This window comes from Aplidium turbinatum, chromosome 4 (genome assembly GCF_918807975.1).
Source record: "Aplidium turbinatum chromosome 4, kaAplTurb1.1, whole genome shotgun sequence".
NCBI classification, from domain to species: Eukaryota; Metazoa; Chordata; class Ascidiacea; order Aplousobranchia; family Polyclinidae; genus Aplidium; species Aplidium turbinatum.
In genome coordinates, this window is record NC_137475.1 from 35,177,535 (window position 1) to 35,194,601 (window position 17,067).

General features: G+C 34.9%; 2 protein-coding genes across 2 annotated transcripts; both read left to right on the forward strand.

The window, feature by feature from the left end:
* The first annotated feature begins 5,011 nt into the window (after positions 1-5,011).
* On the forward strand, positions 5,012-6,255 carry LOC145769649 (uncharacterized). Its single transcript, XM_082581317.1, has one exon. The coding sequence runs from the start codon at positions 5,035-5,037 to the stop codon at positions 5,812-5,814; it is 780 nt and encodes a 259-aa protein (XP_082437443.1). The 5' UTR covers positions 5,012-5,034; the 3' UTR covers positions 5,815-6,255.
* Positions 6,256-8,557: 2,302 nt separating this feature from the next.
* Positions 8,558-15,457, forward strand: LOC145768666 (retinal rod rhodopsin-sensitive cGMP 3',5'-cyclic phosphodiesterase subunit delta-like). The gene is made up of 5 exons (XM_082580225.1): positions 8,558-8,675; positions 9,495-9,583; positions 10,296-10,421; positions 10,601-10,706; positions 12,362-15,457. The coding sequence occupies exons 1-5, from the start codon at positions 8,623-8,625 to the stop codon at positions 12,441-12,443; spliced, it is 456 nt and encodes a 151-aa protein (XP_082436351.1). The 5' UTR covers positions 8,558-8,622; the 3' UTR covers positions 12,444-15,457.
* Positions 15,458-17,067: the final 1,610 nt, after the last annotated feature.

Here is a 17,067-nt window from a genome sequence, read left to right on the forward strand (position 1 = left end):
ATGCTGTGAAGTGCTAATGCAGCAAGCTTTTCGGTTACTGCAAAGTATTTCTAATCTTCACAATTAAGCTACTTTTGGCTACTGAACCTCAGCTGCATTGTGTCTCAAATAGGTTACATATAGTTGGGTTATTATTTAAATCAGTTGCTAGTTTTATACTTACAATATGAACTTACAATACCGTATGTGCCAAAGGTGGCAAGCTGCAATGTTTTGCTAACATCTGACATGACATCTTATTTGAAATGTTAGTGCTGTGATTGATATTGCACATGTATGTTAAAGCCTCTGCAAGTATGCAAAACTACCAGGAATACGGTAACTTATCAACGAATTTTCAGTCTGAGGATACCGTAAAGATTTAAAACCAACATGTGCCTTATTGGCATGTTATTAGTTTGATTATGGACAGTGGAACACTGGGACAACTCACATTACTGTTTTTTTTCTTGCAAAATGGACAGCTGAAAGGTCACTGTAAAATTTTCAGACCTGCAAAAGTTTTCTTTGGTCTTTCGTATATCCATTCTCATCAAATAAAGTAATATACTTTTCTTGAAAATTTAGCTACTATAGAACATCGGAAGATCCTTGCAGTAGTAGTGTGAGAGTACCTACTGTCACAAAATTTTACTCCAATACTTTTTGCGTTTATATCTAATTCATTTAAATGTAGACTATGTTAAATGCTTCAAAATTTGTTTTCTTTCAGACTCAGCTCATGTGGCACTTCGCAGTCTTTAAAGTTCTCAGCCAAGAAAAGAAAGCTGTTCATGTTTCTATGACTACACATTTCGTGTTTCCAACTCGCAAAATATTCTTCTGATCTGCTTAACTTTTGAATCAGCTCGTTTTAAAATGTATTATGCAAGTGCGTTTTCAAAAAAATTCGATCACAAAACTCGGGTCTGTAGTTATATTTTTATCATTGCTTGAAAATATATCCAAAACCGCTTTTGACGTAACAACTTTTTCATGTGTTTTCTTTTTGGATTTGAGTATAGCAATATTTGACAGTGACACCACGTGTTTGGTTCGCAGGACTGGGCTCCTCATAGTCGCACCACGAATTCATGCCATAGTGCTCTCAACTGCTGTTGTTTGGACGAAACAAGTGACTATCGCAGAGAGCAACTGACTGGATGACCAAATGGTCTTTCGCTGTTCCTGGCCAATCAGATTGAATTGTTCAATACAGAGCGTAGCTTACTTTAGCGTTTTTTTATGCTTGGGAATGGTATGTTATTGTGATTTGTGACGAACGCTTATTGTGTAGGGCTGTAGGTTACTATTATAGAATCGGATTGGCAAATAAAGTAATTTTACTTGCTGTCAATCTTGCAGCAATCGACTGCCAAGAAACCTTGGTTTTTGGAAAAGCCTTGGTGGAGGCCACACCGAGGTGGTCAGCGAAACTCAATGCTTGCTTTTCTATAGTGAATGGCCTACTCAGTCTTGTGTGTTGACCCCAGGTAGATCGCTATTTTTCGACATAATTTTTCTTTTTCTATTCAGAGTACTAATTTTAGTCAATACTCACATTTTATTGTCAGAAGTTTCATAAAAACTTCAACAAAACTTCATCTCAAGAGTTGAAACGATGCAGTATAGTTGCTGTAACTTGCTTGGTTGCAAAGCGCTTATGTATCCACTGGCCTATCGAAACAGACAATAGTTAAACATGTCATAGATTGATGGAAATAAGCACTTATTGGTGACTACCACACCTTTTTGGTAGGTTTAACTTCACGAGCATTTTGTTGCTTCATATTTTCTACACTGTTTGTTTTCCTTTTTATCCACTTTCGTTTCCATTCAGACTAATCCACTTCGTTTTTGTGTAGGCTACTTTTGTTTTATTTTTCTATTTTGTGTACATATTCAATGTCGCTGCTGACCTTTTTACCCTTGGTCTTTTTTCTTTTTGCTGTTTTCTTTTCATTGAGAAGGAATAATATTCAATCAATTAATGGTTTGTTTGTCAAAAACAAGAACATAGAAAATGTTTGAAATATTCAAGTAATATACACAATGCAAAGTTTCTATAATAACAGAGAGACAACGAGACGACCATACAGTCTACCAGTCAGTTGCCACCCCATAGAAATGACATTAAAAAAAAAGTTTGTTATAGGCTACATTAGTGAATAGTCATATTGCTCAGGCAGCAGTGGCCGAGTAGTTAGCGCGTTGGGCTCGCAGTCGAGAGCCTGCATGTTCGACTCCAGCCACTCGCACTTGCTGTTGTTTCTCTGGGCAAGAAACTTTACGATAATTGCCTCTACCCAGTGATCGATTTCGAGTAATGGGTAGTACCAAATTGAAGTCATAAGTAGAGTAGACAACCGGAAACAGACATTGCAGTCGGCTGCAGCGTGGGTCAGGTGTACGTCGGAAGGCGTACACCGATGCATAGCGCTCAAGTCCGCTTTCCCGCAATGCAGAATAAAGATAATAAAACAAACAAAAGCTCACTGCTACTGAGTGTAAATGCATGTGTGGTACCTGAAAGTCATTCCACTTTATGGTGTTGAAATGTTTTTAGCATTGCATTTTTTTTTAATGTTTTTCTTATTTTTCATTGGATTATTAATGGCTTCTCACACAAAGGTTCCTCACACAACATTTGGCTAATTTTTAACATATTGGCTTAATTTTGAAATGGATTTGTCTTATTATGAGTTTGGGATCTGGCAACCCTGAGTCAGATAGTGTTGAGGCGTTGACAGTTTGGAATAGTTTGCACTTTGCAGGGTGCCTGCCGCCGGTTGCGATGTTCTGTGGTCCTCAGTCTGGTTCGTAAGCTGGTCTGGTGGCTACATGTGTAGTACTGGTACTAAGGGTACTTTGACGTGAAGATTGAAGAGTTTATGGTAGGCTAGATATTCTTTGCTTTGGTATAGGACAAAGAGGTTGGAGATGTTACATGGTATCATTAGTCAAACTTCAGACTAAGGTGAGCTACATACCCTACGTGATTTGGCTCAAAACATACTTGTGTTTTACACCATTTTCAAGGAGCATTAGAAGTTAAAAGTAAAGTTTTAGAATGGTGTGATAAAGTTTTAATAGCAGATTTTGCTATCAGGTAAATGTAGTCTATTTAGCCTATAGAGTGTATTAGTATTTTGAACCAATGTAAACCTGGCAGCTAAATAATACCATAATCGTTAGAGTCCATGTGCCAATTTGTTGACCATCGATGTAACTGCGCCCAATTTATTAATTTTCAAAATATTTTGCAATTGAAAATAATTTGACAGAAAAAAACCTTAACAGCTTATTTATCAATAATGTTCTTACGCCAGCTATATGACTTGCTTTTTGGTTATGAAATTATGTTTTCAGAAAACACTCCATTTTTTATTAAAAAAAGTGTAAAAAACGGCATTATGACTTTCTTGAACGGCATAAAAATAAATTTGTCAACAAGATGGGAGCTTGTAGGTTTGAAGCTGCCTGTGCTCGATTGTCGCCGCCCGATGGTCGGCAACAACTCTGTGTTTCTCATAAAATCGTGAGAGGCTTAAAACCTACAAGCCCAACGAAAAGTGTGTCTATTTGTGTGCTACCTTTTGCACTGGCAAGTGGCAACACGTCAACTAGATTTTGTAGTTGTGCTGAAAACAGAGGTGTACAGGAACTGGACCCTGAATCTTAATGTTTTTCACCGAATCCTAAATTTTCATAATTTTTTTTAAATTTTTTACACAAAAATAAGAAATTTTTAATGAGTTGCTGGCAGCATTTCTTCACTCAGAAAAACTTTTGAACCATTGCGTTTGTGGCAATATTGAAAATTTAATCCAGTAAAAGTTGATGTGAGATAATAGTTTTTCCAAATTCTAATCATTACTTTCAAGTTGAGTTGACAAATAAATCAAATGATAATAAACTTTGTTTCATTATTAAGCTTACAGCCTACATGTTTTAGTTATTGTTTTGTTATTCACTGAATGGCTATTTTAGCAAACATAGTGGTTGCGTCATGTAGTGTGCAGTGGTGTATGTAAATGAAGAAAGGTAGCACATGGCAAGTTAGGATTCTTGTCGTATATATAGGGACCAAAAGTGCTGTGAGAAGTGATCAGCTAGTCATGCATGATGTATGGTAGTGGGCTGAGCATCATACACTTACCGTACTTGTTGGCCTGGTTTTTTTTTTTCTGTCATTTATCGGTCATTGACTGATTTTTTAGCACAATGTCCGAAAAAACATATAGTCAATTGACCATATATGACTAAAAATGACCGAAATAAATAAAATTGACCGAAATTTTCAAGTCATTTCAAACAAATAACCGAAAACTCTCAGCAAAAAAAAACACCCAGTTGTTGGCTACTAACTAACTAAGTAGTAAGGTACATTGCTGAATTTAATGAATCCATAATATTGTAGACTACTATTACAAAAAATGTGAATCTGTCATATGGTCAAATACTTTTATTACAAAATTTTAGACATAATATTACTTTGGATCTGTTTTAGATCCGGATCTGAGGTATCTAGAAATTGTAGGATCAGGATCATAAAAATCTTGAATTTGTACATATCAAATAAAGCCTACAACTTTACTTTATAATATTACAAAAATTTACACATTACACCAGTGTAATGGGAAATTTTTGTAATATGAAAGTAAAGTTGTAGGCTTTATTTGATCAATTTTGCCCATCATTGTGTGCAAAGACAAGGTATATACTTATTGACAAAGGTTTAAACATAACTCAATTACATTTTTTAAAAGTCTGTTGAAAAAACATGTTTTCAAAATCTTGTGATATGTATCTATGTTATCATGATCACAAAAGTTGTCACATTGCAAATAGTTTAAAATGTTTTTTGCTAGTTAATATTTGTCAAAGGTGTATTCATATTGTATGCACATGATATAATTCCCAGGTTATTGCAAATAGATAACAAATGATGTTTGTAAACCTTTCTGTGTGTTATTATTTCTAGCTTGCATTAGTGTGCCTACTGCCTATTTGGTATCATTGTAAGGTTAGCTTATCAAACTTACTTGAACAAAGATGTTGGCTAAAGATCAAGAAAAGCTTTGTCTACGTGAAACAAGTTGTTCTGTGACATCTATCTCGACTGTTGATTATGTGCCCCAACCTGTAGATGAAAAGTCTCATTTTATTCGAAATCGCATATTTGTAGGGAATTTTCCAAGCTCAGCAACTCATAAAGACATTAGCAATATGTTTCGTCCTTTCGGCGAGATCATAGAAACCAACATCATTGATTCTCCTAATGGAAATAACCGTTATGGCTTTGTCACATTTCGTACCATAGCTTCAACTGATGCAGTGTTAAGTTTATATTTTCGAGGAAGAGAATTTACTGTCAAAGGTCAACCAGTTAACATCAATCGAGCACTTTTCAAACCGAAGAGGCAAGGAAATGTTAACACAAATCCTGCTTCTCCTAATCTGGAGAAAACAAAATCAGTGATGATGATGGGTGGACATAAAGTTGTTGCGGAGTTTGTGAATGGAATGTATTATTTTAAGCCTTTGCAGGAAAATGAAAAGACTGAATCCAGTTCTATGATGCCTATGCAAAAAGGTCTTGCAAACTTTCCTCCATTACCAATTTATGCTTTAGCTGGCCAATTCAGACTGCCTTATCCAATGCAACCTGGTGTTCCAATGATTGGTTATTCAAGTGTAATGCCTGCTCCTTCAAGATCTCCTATGTTGCAATCATACTCTTGCAATAATGCGCAGTCTTATCAACGTCCCATGTCTGTTTGTGGACCATTCCTGCCAAACACTTGCTTTGGATCTTTGCCAATCATTACGTAACTAAGTGGACGTGAGCAGCAGTGTCTTCACTTTTTGACCTGTACAGTGTACATATTCATGTAACTTTCTCTTGCAGACAACGGGATTAACTTTCATGTTTACAAAGCAATTGTAGAAATAAACATATAAAAACATATTTCAAACGAAAACATTCTGCATGATTTGGCTGGTATGAAATAGACCATTTAGACTGACTTGTATTAAAAAAGTGTTGTAATGTAAGGGTCTATAATAATTGCAGAAAAAATTTTGCAGTTGTAATTTTTCTGATGTAACATGGCTAACTCTTCTAAGATTTGTGTTAGTTTAAATTTATGATAAAAAAAATGAAACAATTGGCATCTCCAGCTTTGCACAGATTTACCTTTTCGAAGTAAGTTGTTTATAAACCTTATCTAATGTCTACTTTATTGTATTTTACATGCAAAGGTATGAACAGAATCAATAACCTCCACCACCTCTGTGTTGAAGTTTAATACACACACTATCGCTTTGCCACTGATTTTGTGTCGAAACATCGTTGCTCATTTCCTTATGTTTAAGTGACACATGTTGCCATGTATTGTGATTTTTCTATATCGATACAATCTCATGTTTTCACTGTTTTGTGGTAGTGACCTAGTAAGATAAATGTAAAACTGTTTCATTGTAGAGTAGTGGGACTTTTAATATCTGGCTTTTTTATTTTTGCCAAGTGCTAGTATTTTGTTCATACAAATCTTTTGGATATGTACTGAGCTTCAGTAATTGTGATATCTATGTTGCATAAAATTGTTTTTAAATCAATTGTTATTAGTGTTAGTGTGCTTGACATTTTTTAAAACCACTGTCTCCTGCTTGTTTAGTGTGTTAGTTTCAACATAGCAAATGCCTTCTATGTGCAGTTTTTTAGACCTTCTGCTAATACTAAAACATCATATTGAGTAATAAGTTGAGTTACACTACACTGCATGTGAGAATTAATACGTTAGGCTCCATGCAGAGTTTTGAGTTGAGATTGGAAGATTTTGGTGGCAACAAAAGCCTGATTAATGATGAAGACAAATTGAAAGTTATTATTCTTAGAAATATATTTCTACAATAATATGCTGGAAACATTCAAAAGGAAAGTTAGAACAAGACGTTTCAATTTCAAACAATCAAACATTAGTCATCTTTTGAAAGATATTTTTAGAATTATTATAAACATGGCAAATTACATACATGAATAACCAAAGTATATTACCCATATGAAAATATCAGTTATACAATTGCTACTCTCAAAATCTGACTTTATTGTCATTTCATGTTTATTATGTTAAAAGCTAAGTTTATGTTAAAAAAATGGCAATACTGGAGCCTGAGTCAAGTCATGCTGTTGGGAAGTTGTAGTCTGGAAGTTGTATTTATCAGGGCTATAAAGTTCAATGAACTTTGGCACCTCCCGAGTTGGAGTGGTTAAAAAAGTTGACTCCGAATTGATACTAAACGATAAACACTAAAATTTTTGTTAACAATTTTTTCAAAATTTCTTCTCTGTATTGCACTCTAATTATTTTCCAGAAAGTGAAAGTGTTGGTCAGTTTTTGTGAATGTCTCAATTTCGATCTCAACTACAGTAAAAAAGGAAAAATTAAAAAAAATCCGCTAGTGTTTACTTGATTGAACACTGGAGTTAAACACTCAGTTTGCTTAAATGCAGCAATTTTTGAAGCCACGTACTGAAGCTTGTTTTCATGTTTATAGAAATTTAATACACTACTTAATTTTTTTCTTGAGTTATATTTTCATGGCTGGGGTTAGATTTGTTGTCGGATTTAAAAAGGGATACATTAGAGTTATGCTTATATTACTGAACTTGCAGAAACAAAATTCAACATTATTTTACTTTTTATCTGATATAACTTTGCTATCAAAGCTAAAATTATTTAAATGTAACAAATCACACTAACCCTGGTGATATTAAACTATTGAGGTAGAAGCTAATGCAATACTTATTGAGAAAATTTGTCGTTGCCCAAGGATTTTTATTTGCTTACTCTTGTTACTTCTTGTCAACTTTTAAAAATAAAAATTTGGATACATTCTTTCACAGAAACATTTAAATTTTGGTCAAGTTTTTAAACATACAAGATTATTAGCATTTTTTAACAATAGAAAAATGTTAATATTTTCGTTTGCTCTTTCCCTGCCAAAAATGCACTGGTCTTAACCTCCTAGCTTGGAAGCTAATACATTCAAGCTTAGTATTAGGTTTCTACTATTTTATCACCAGTTTTTGCAGTGGTATGTGATTTTATGAATATAGTTTCTTACTTTGGCACAACTTCAGTTGATTTTATGTGCATTTTGGTTTGAGGTGCTTTGTACACAACTGAATTGTATTATTTTATGCCTAAAATATTTTGGCAATTTTTCAACATTTGTGTGTTTTATCTTTTTATCACCATTCTAGTATGTAGGTCTGTCTATCCATCCGCAGGTTTTTTGTAATTAATTGTACATAGTTTTCATATCATGTTGCTGTACCAGTTGTGTCCTTTTTTATCATGAGCAATATTTTTGGTTATTTTTCTAGTTTTTGTTTATGTCACTGGTGTATCAGGGCCACATTCCTCCCCATTTTAGTTATTTTGCAGTAGTGTGCCTGTGAAATGTTGCATTTAGGCCTTACCAATGTTTTGTTTTCTTCAATTTTAAGTTGGTACAGTCAGCATTCTCGAATTTTTTGTTACTAACATCTTGCCACGCGTTTCTTTTTTTTAGTTCTTTTGCCTTAATTAAAATTGAAAAGTAAGACCTGTAGATTCTGCCATAGAGCTTTTCACAATGACTGACATCCAAAGAGACCACATAGAAAAAGTACTGAGTGGATTCAAACTGTAAGTTTTAGCTTATTTAAATAAATCATACAATAAATTATGTAGTCAAGTGGCCAGTGTTTCAATGCCAAACAACATATTAATGCTGGATATATTGTGTGACTAGCCAAAGCTCAAAACGTGACAGACTTTGAAGACACTTCATTGGGCAAGCTTGTAAAATGTAAAGGCCAATCAGACAACATGAGAATTTAGTCACAAAATTGGAGCACATTTCACATTGAACTTTATGCTATGTTCTGAACTTGTTTTCTATGTTTCTTTCGTTTTTCATCTTACACATACATCACATATATTAAGTTTACTGAATTCTTATTCTGTAAATATGCCATAAACTTTTTATTAATATTTCACTTATTAATGCAAACTTTTCTTGTATGATGAATGTCTATGTTTGGCTGATGGTGACAACAGGATATATTAAACATAGACAGATAAAGAAAGTCACCTCTCTACCAAAATTGTAATATATTAAACAACCAACAAAATTCAACAAGTTTCTGAATAATCACTATTTATTTAATTCTCTCTCTTTCATAAAGTGCTTTCGCTGTATGGGTTTCAAGGATTTAGTTTTCCATAAAAAACATCTGCAAATGCTTGCCTTTGTGCTTCTGTGAAACTGTAATTTATTTTGTGGTCCAGTTATATTGTAATTTATGTTCTGGTTCTTGTTTTAGCACTGTTGTCAGTTTTGAAATAATTTGTATAATAACGTTAACTTTTTTAAAATAAAAATGCACAGTGAAAAGGTTATGTAATAATATCGATCTTTTTAACATAAACATACACAGACGATTGTCAAAATGCAAACTTTAGAAACTGGATGAATTTGCGTGATGCCTCGTCTGGAAAGATTCTCTGGCAAGGAGATGAAGATCTGTCGGTGCCAGATGAAGAGCATATAGGTAAGAGAATATTAATGCACTGCACTTTCTGCAAATTTTTGAAGAAACGTTGGCAGACTGTGAAGTTTGTTTCGTGGCTTTGTTTTTGATGATGTGTTTCCTGCAGTATCTTGGCTTTATTTCTGGTTAAGGTTACATGGACAAGGAAGTCAATCTTGGTGTCTACTTTCAGACATGTCATTGAGTATACTGCAGAAGCCACAGCTGTGAGCAGTTTTTAGCTTTGAACAGGTGCTCTTGTTATCTATCAGTGCTTTTACTACTCCCTATTAGCTGACATCTGTAATTATGATTTGACACAAAAATTTAGCTCATAATTTATGAAGGAAGAAGGATTGTTAATTTCTTGGCTAACTCAGTTTCCCGACTCCCCTCTGTTTTTTTGTAACTTCTTGCCAAGCCAGCCCCCCCCCCCCCTCTAAAATACATAAAAATAACTTTTTTTGGTGTATTTGCAAGGTTGGGTTAATTTAGACTACACATCTTGTGTTTTGTTGAAATCCCCCCCCCACCTCCTAAGGCTACTTTCTGGAGCCGCCCCTGCCCTAGATTGCCCTATGACTAAGCTATCAGTTCAAATCTTTCAAGAAAATTTCTTATTTGTTGGTCTGATCATCAAACTCCTTTTATTTTCAAATGATTTGTCTGTGTAAATAGGTTATGGTGTTTGCTTTGTATTGATTCAACTCTCCCTGTATATACTTGCTTTCAGCTCGGGTGACGAAAAAAATTCTCAAATGCAAAGCTGTCTCTCGGGAAATCAACTTCTCCTCCCGTGAAGTTATGGAAAAGTTTCGCCTTGAACAAAGAATTTTGTTGAAAGGAAAATGTCTGGAAGGTTTGTTTTATGACGCAAATTTAACAAGGACGCTGTAGTTAAATAACGTCAGTTGTTTGACTACGGTTAATATGAAGTTCATGTTTCACTTGTTTTTTTACTGCGATGTTTGTGATTGTGTTTTTATTGCGTTGTTTTGTTTTAACGTCATGATCATCCATGGTTCCACATTTTTTTAGAGTGGTTCTTTGATTTTGGTTTTGTGATTCCGGATTCCACAAATACTTGGCAATCTATCATAGAAGCAGCTCCAGCGAGTCAAATGATGCCTGCCAAGGTTTTAAGGTAAGATATCGGGGTCTGCTACTATTCGGTGAATCCGATTCGGTGAGAGCCTTTTTCGGTGAGAGCCCTATTCGGTGAGTTTTTTTTTTTAAATTATTGTGCGCCGTAGCCTAATTATCATTGCCGTTATAGGGTTAGGGGACAGGGGTTAGGGGTTTTTTGGGGTTGGGGGTTTTTGTGTTGTTTTTTTGAATTTTTGTTTGCTAAACCCTAATTAAACCCCCAAACCCCAAAAACCCCAACCCCAAAAACCCCCAACCTCCTAACCCCCAAAACCGCAAACCCCAAAAACCCCTAACCCCCTAACCCCTATCCCCTAACCCTATAACGGCAATGATAATTAGGCTACGGCGCGCAATAATTTAAAAAAAAAACTCACCGAATAGGGCTCTCACCGAAAAAGGCTCTCACCGAATCGGACTCACCGAATCGGGCCATTCCGAAGATATCGCGTCATGTAAATTTTCATGCGGTCGTGGCCGTTGATGAGCGACATGCATTACACAATACTGGCTTTGTGGAGCATCTTCCCTTGTTTTGAAACGTGAAAGCACAATATGGTGTGTTATTACCAATTAAGTTCTTTAGGCTGTTTGTTTTATAGTTTTCATACATAAAAGAAGATTCAAAGAAATAAACGCTACTGTAACAAGGGCCTGGATGTTTGCCCCTAGAAATTTTTTCCCAAGTTTTATCTTGTTTTGCTTTCTTTTTGCGTATTTTAGGGACCAATAATGGTTTTGCACTTTGTATTTAACCACATTTGTAAAATTAAAACCAAATTCCTGTGGAATTCTATGATAAAAGTTTGTCATACAACTTTTCAAAGATCATCTTCCTTTGAATTGATCAATTATCCTAATGAATGCGCATTGTAATAAATAATAATCAAACATTAGAGTGTACCACACTAAATAGATAGAATTCAATTTATTTTTCAGAGGCCTTCACACAAATGTGGCTTCGTCAAACTTAGTACACATCATTTTCATAAAAGTAGAAGCTTTTTAAGAAGTTTCTCTAGAAGTTAAAATTCACAATATGCTTGGTTCAAATATGAATTTTAAACCTTAATTTTCTTGACACAAAGGATTTCGACTTCACTTGGGACTTCAAAATTAGTGTACAAAGCTGCAAAAGAGCAAATGGTAAAGCGAATCAATCATACAATCATTTAATCATTTGCTCTTGGACGGAATTTTGTCCGCAAGTTGTGAAGTCCCAGGTGTCATCTCTTTTCCTTTAGTTAGAATGCACCTCATACCCCTATTCACTAGAATAGGTCAATTTAATTGTCCACTGCTTAACTCATCGTATCAACACTTATACCCGGTAGATGAAGAGTAAGTAGACGGAAGGCAGTATAGCCAATTTTCGTGTCCACCTTCAGGCAAAAACACGCGTGATCTAGGCGTGTTGCTGGTGTTTAGGTAAAAAAGACGAGAATATACTTTTATTGGAAAGCACCTAACCAAAACGCTCGCTGGATTTGCTGTTGCATTATTGTGGTTTGCCATGTGAGTCAAGAACTAGTTAGTATACAGTACATTCGCAGCCAACAGTTATTGATCTAAGCTTCTAGTTATTTAATTATCAAACATCACTAAGAAGAATGGAGTGTTGTTAAAACTTATTTGAACTATTTGTGTGTTTAGTGGCAACGTTGTGATTGAAACCAGCTTTTTTGACGATGAAACACTTGTCAGCACATCAAGAGTAAGACTTTACTACGTCTGAGAAAGGTATACGTGGACAGTGAGATTGGTTCCAGCTGCTTTTTCATGCAATACTGCTAAGACTGTTATGGATCTATGTTGTGAAATTTTTTTTATTTTGTTTAGATTTACGCCTTACTGCACTTTTTATTTTATTGTATATAATAATCCTGGTCTACACGATTTTTTTGATATTAAGTTTGAAAACTGATTTAAAATATTTTTGGCATGCTGAATCCCAATCTAACCTCAGATTTATTCTATCACGTCAGGTTTTGGAGATATGATAACAACAAATTGTTACTTAAATGTGAAAAGTGGAAGATTTATCTTTACATTTATTACAATACGCACATATTCTAATATCTATATCCAAAAAATCCAGGCCATTTATGCTATATCCAAAAATCCAGGCCATAGCATAAATAGTTGAAATATGTTAGTTGTAAAGTGTAAACGCAACGCCAAATCTTCCACTTTTGGCAAAAATAAGGTATTTTTTTTATTATATCTCAAAAATCTGATGTGATAGTAAAAACCCAAGTTCAAATTCCGATTTACCGACCCAAAATTACCTTAAATCAGTTCTCAAAGTCCAAACCATACAAAATAATGCTTTTTTTGTAGACTAGTGTGATTATTGTTTGCCGCTAACAAAGGTTCGTAATTTTTCTTAAATGGGTGGTAGTCTCCGAACATGCGGCTCTCATTTGGCATGGCTGACCTAAAATGGCTTTAATCTTTTGTTAAAACTTTGATTGTAAACAGAATGATTTTGTTAATCATGTAAATATGCGAGTAAACTAGTTAGATTTCGACTTATACCAGAGAGAACTGGTAATTTGTAAATGTCTCTTTGATAACGAACTGCTTGCATCATTACTACGCCATTTACACGCAAGTTTTATGCGTTTATAATGTTAAAACAACGTTAATGCTTAACTTTAGTTTTGCTTATCGATGTTTTCAATGCTGTGTCCTGATTTATGCTCAATTGCTCATTATATTCCATACTGCTCCTCACTACGAGGAATGGTGCATGTTATATTCTTTTTTAGATTTTTCGCCCTTGGAAGCATCATGCATTCCAAACTAACGGCAGTTGTTTTAGCCTTAAGATTTTGACAAACAACTGATTCAAACAGACAGGATAACTTTTGAAGCTCACTGATTCTGTGCATGAAGATAAACATCAGCGTCAGGCTTATGTGATAAACAGTATTTTGTGTTTTTAAGACTTTTGTGCTGAAAAATGGCACTCGCTTTGATGTGATGAAATTTGACATCAAAATGTTAGTGTTTTGTTGCGTAAACAACTTTTTTCCATCAGTTTGATTGAATTTTGTCAGCAATTGTGCTTGTCCTGCATTTGCACTCCCCTTGATAATAAGATTAAACGGTTAGTCGGTGCTCACTGCGTTTCATATATACCCATTATGTGGCTATCATTTTTTACGGAAATCTTCATCAGTCACAGCCCTCTGTTGGATTGTTATCACAACCTTTTATTGTGATTCCTTTTAATCAGTTCCTGTCAACATTTTTCATTTCTAATCGGAAAAGTCAAGAAATTGGTTCAATGAATCAAACCTTCCTCATTTAAAGATAAATTAAGACGACTACTTAAATGATAAATCACTGCAAACCAGGTCGTCTGAGTGTTTCGCAGCGGGGAGTGTTACATCGCTGTTTTGCAGCTGGCTTCATGAGTTACAAATTAAAATGTTTCGTTATGTTAGGTCAACGTTTCGTGATGTTAGAAAGACGTTTCCAAAGTTTTTTTTTTTTACCAATCAGCATTGCGTTTTCCCCCCCCCCCCGCACAAATCAATTATCAAAAAGTTGAAATCCAACTCCCGGACTGGAAACGTTGTTTAACAGTTACTCTACATCAAATAAGTAAACTGTATAAAAAAAGGCAAGTTTCTAACAAATCCGCTCATAAAAGTTTTCTTTTGGCGTACCAAATAATCTACAATACAAACTTTGGCTGGGGCTTTCGCTGCATGGCGCCTGTCTACATTGGTTTGCTTTGGTTGGCAAATGCATTCAAGAGTACAGTACTTGATAAACTAACCCATCAAATTTGCGTTGACTCATGATAACTTTGATGAAGGTAAAACGTGATTGATCCAAGTATTCTATCACAACAGTTTGGTCGAAATAAGAACCATAAACTTTTGTTTGTTTCAATTCTAATCTAAACGTTATTTTTTTGTAAACCTTGAAGCCATTTTGATTTGTGGGCAGAAATCGTCATTTCTGAGATCATAATTCCATGTTGAGCCAAATCTTCAACCGCTGTTTCGCCGATCCTGTTTACATATTCTATTAACTTAACACACCAAATACAGTATATGAAATACGTACAAATATGCAGCTACTACCGTACGTTGGAGTGTTCAAACACTGCATGACTGTTCTGTCACGTCCCGAAAGTGTCGTATAATATTTGCGGCAGCCCATCTAAAGTTTTTAATTCTGGCTTAAAGCGATCTCATTTTTGGTTTTTGATCACGTCTTTAATTCGTTGAACTGCTTGTCAACTGAAATTGCGTTGTCCACTTGAACATAGCCATTTTAAAATAATGCTGCAAGATTCTTGTGTTATTTCGTGTGCTAATAATACGAAGATATTTGAAATATCGCGTACGCAGCAGCCCGATGTGTATTTTCTTGCATAAACATATTTTTGTACAATATTTAGTTAGTTGCTATATGTTTCTTCAATTGTAGTTGTTAATGCACTCGTATTTCAAACCACAAACATTATTATGTTGTTTTAATGCACTGTATAAACCACTTTTTAGGTCAAACATGGCTCTTTAACGAATGTATAAAATTTTGAGCGGTGTTGAAAGGTAATTTTTGATACAAAAAGTCACATTTCTTGTGGTGTAGGCTACAGTTGGATGGAAAAGTTTATGAGTTATTTTATATGAGCTGGCCTCAGGGTTAGGTTTTCTATAAAAGTATAAATCGTGCATTTTTTTAGTTGGAATTGGGTTTACATCAATAAAATGAAAACACAGCATAGACATTTTGTGTACTTTTTTAGTGTTCATGAAATGACAAGAAATTCAATATCAATGCTAATCAATCATCATCCATTTTGCTAGTCAGTGCGGTTAATCTATTGTTTGGCAATCGATTTATAATGATCTCCAAACAGCAAAATTATCGGTTAATACATTGATTCAACGTCTGCAGACGGCTGATTTGCTGTCTGGGGATTGCATGGCCTTGCAAACGTATCGGTCTAATTGCATTCACACTACTTTCAAAGCTTTGGTTTAACTTGCAACTCCCAGTTGTTTTCATGTAAACACGTTAAAGTGATTTCCTCTTTCTTTGTGATTGGTTGCTTGACAGGATATTCAATTAACGTACGAGTCGTTTTCTCAGCCAGCAAATCAGTTTTTTTTGTCGATTGTGTAGTGTGAAAAAAGGACTGATTTGTCAGCTGGGTCATAATCTCCTTCATATAGGTTAAAACTATGTTATTTCAACATTAATCACAATAAAGCAATGCTATGCGAGTTTCAAATACTGCACTGTGCATTTGCTTTCATTTGCGCTTTTGTAATCAACTCCTGGCCAACAATTGGCTCCAAAAGTATGCGTGCAATGTGCTATTCCGCCAAAGCAGCTGAGCATAGAATTCTTCCAATTAAACCAAAGCTACAAGATGGTTAAATTGATAAGTTTTCCGGTCATTTAGTGTTCGATAAACCAGGGCTTCCAAAACACGGGGTCGCAACCCCCATGGAGTCGCAGAAAGTATACCAATTTGCACAAGGTACTGCATATTAGCACTTCTGTGCGAGATGCTGTGACAGTTACTATCTTTGTTAAGAGTCGCGCACTCAATAGGCTGCCCATATTTTCGAAAATTTATGGGGTAAAGTGGAATCGGAGTTAAAAATTCTTTCACTGCATTGTGAAGTGGGGTGGCTTTCAAGAGACAAAGCTTCAAAATGGCTAGCCAATTCACGTTGAAAAATGAAATCGTGATTTTTCCAACAGAATAAAATTCAGTCTTCGTCCACCATTTTCACAATAACATCTAGCGTTTGAAATTATGCCAAATGTCAGATTTGCTATAAAAACTAAACGAATTTACTTTGTCCCCTCCTAGGGGAAAACAACTATATTTGGCATTGAAATCTAAAATTGATGCATTCATCAAAAAATTGAACATCTGGAAACAAAACTTTCAAAAGGATTTATCTGTGAAATGCTCTCACTTCGCCTACCGTTCCAGCCTAAGCAACATTGAAAAACAAACACTGAGCCAAGGCTAAAGCAGTCCCACCCATCACACTGAATAAATGAGTTTGCTTTTTTGTTTTGTTTCCAGTAGGCTGCCCCCATAGGCTTCGTTATTGTGGTCAGAAATAAATAAAAACAAACTGAACTGATAACGGTAAATTGTTTTTGGTTTTCGTAAGATTTAAGCTTTTCGTTAGATAAACATAACAAATGTATATTTCGCACTGTTTGTCGTTTTAATCGTAAGGGGCCACGAAACATTTTACGAGATTAAAAGGGGTCACAAGCAAAAAAGTTTGGAAGCCCTGCGATAAACCATTGAAAATGAGAATCTGTAAATAGATATCTTCTTTTACTACCAATGAACATGCTCA

Bases quoted from the DNA above. Each gene is read 5' to 3' on its own strand.
- LOC145769649 (XM_082581317.1), top strand. From the start codon at position 5,035: ATGTTGGCTAAAGATCAAGAAAAGCTTTGTCTACGTGAAACAAGTTGT.
- LOC145768666 (XM_082580225.1), top strand. From the start codon at position 8,623: ATGACTGACATCCAAAGAGACCACATAGAAAAAGTACTGAGTGGATTC. The intron at 10,422-10,600 runs GTTTGTTTTATG...ACATTTTTTTAG, and splicing joins GAAAGGAAAATGTCTGGAAG to AGTGGTTCTTTGATTTTGGT. The intron at 10,707-12,361 runs GTAAGATATCGG...TTGTGTGTTTAG, and splicing joins ATGCCTGCCAAGGTTTTAAG to TGGCAACGTTGTGATTGAAA.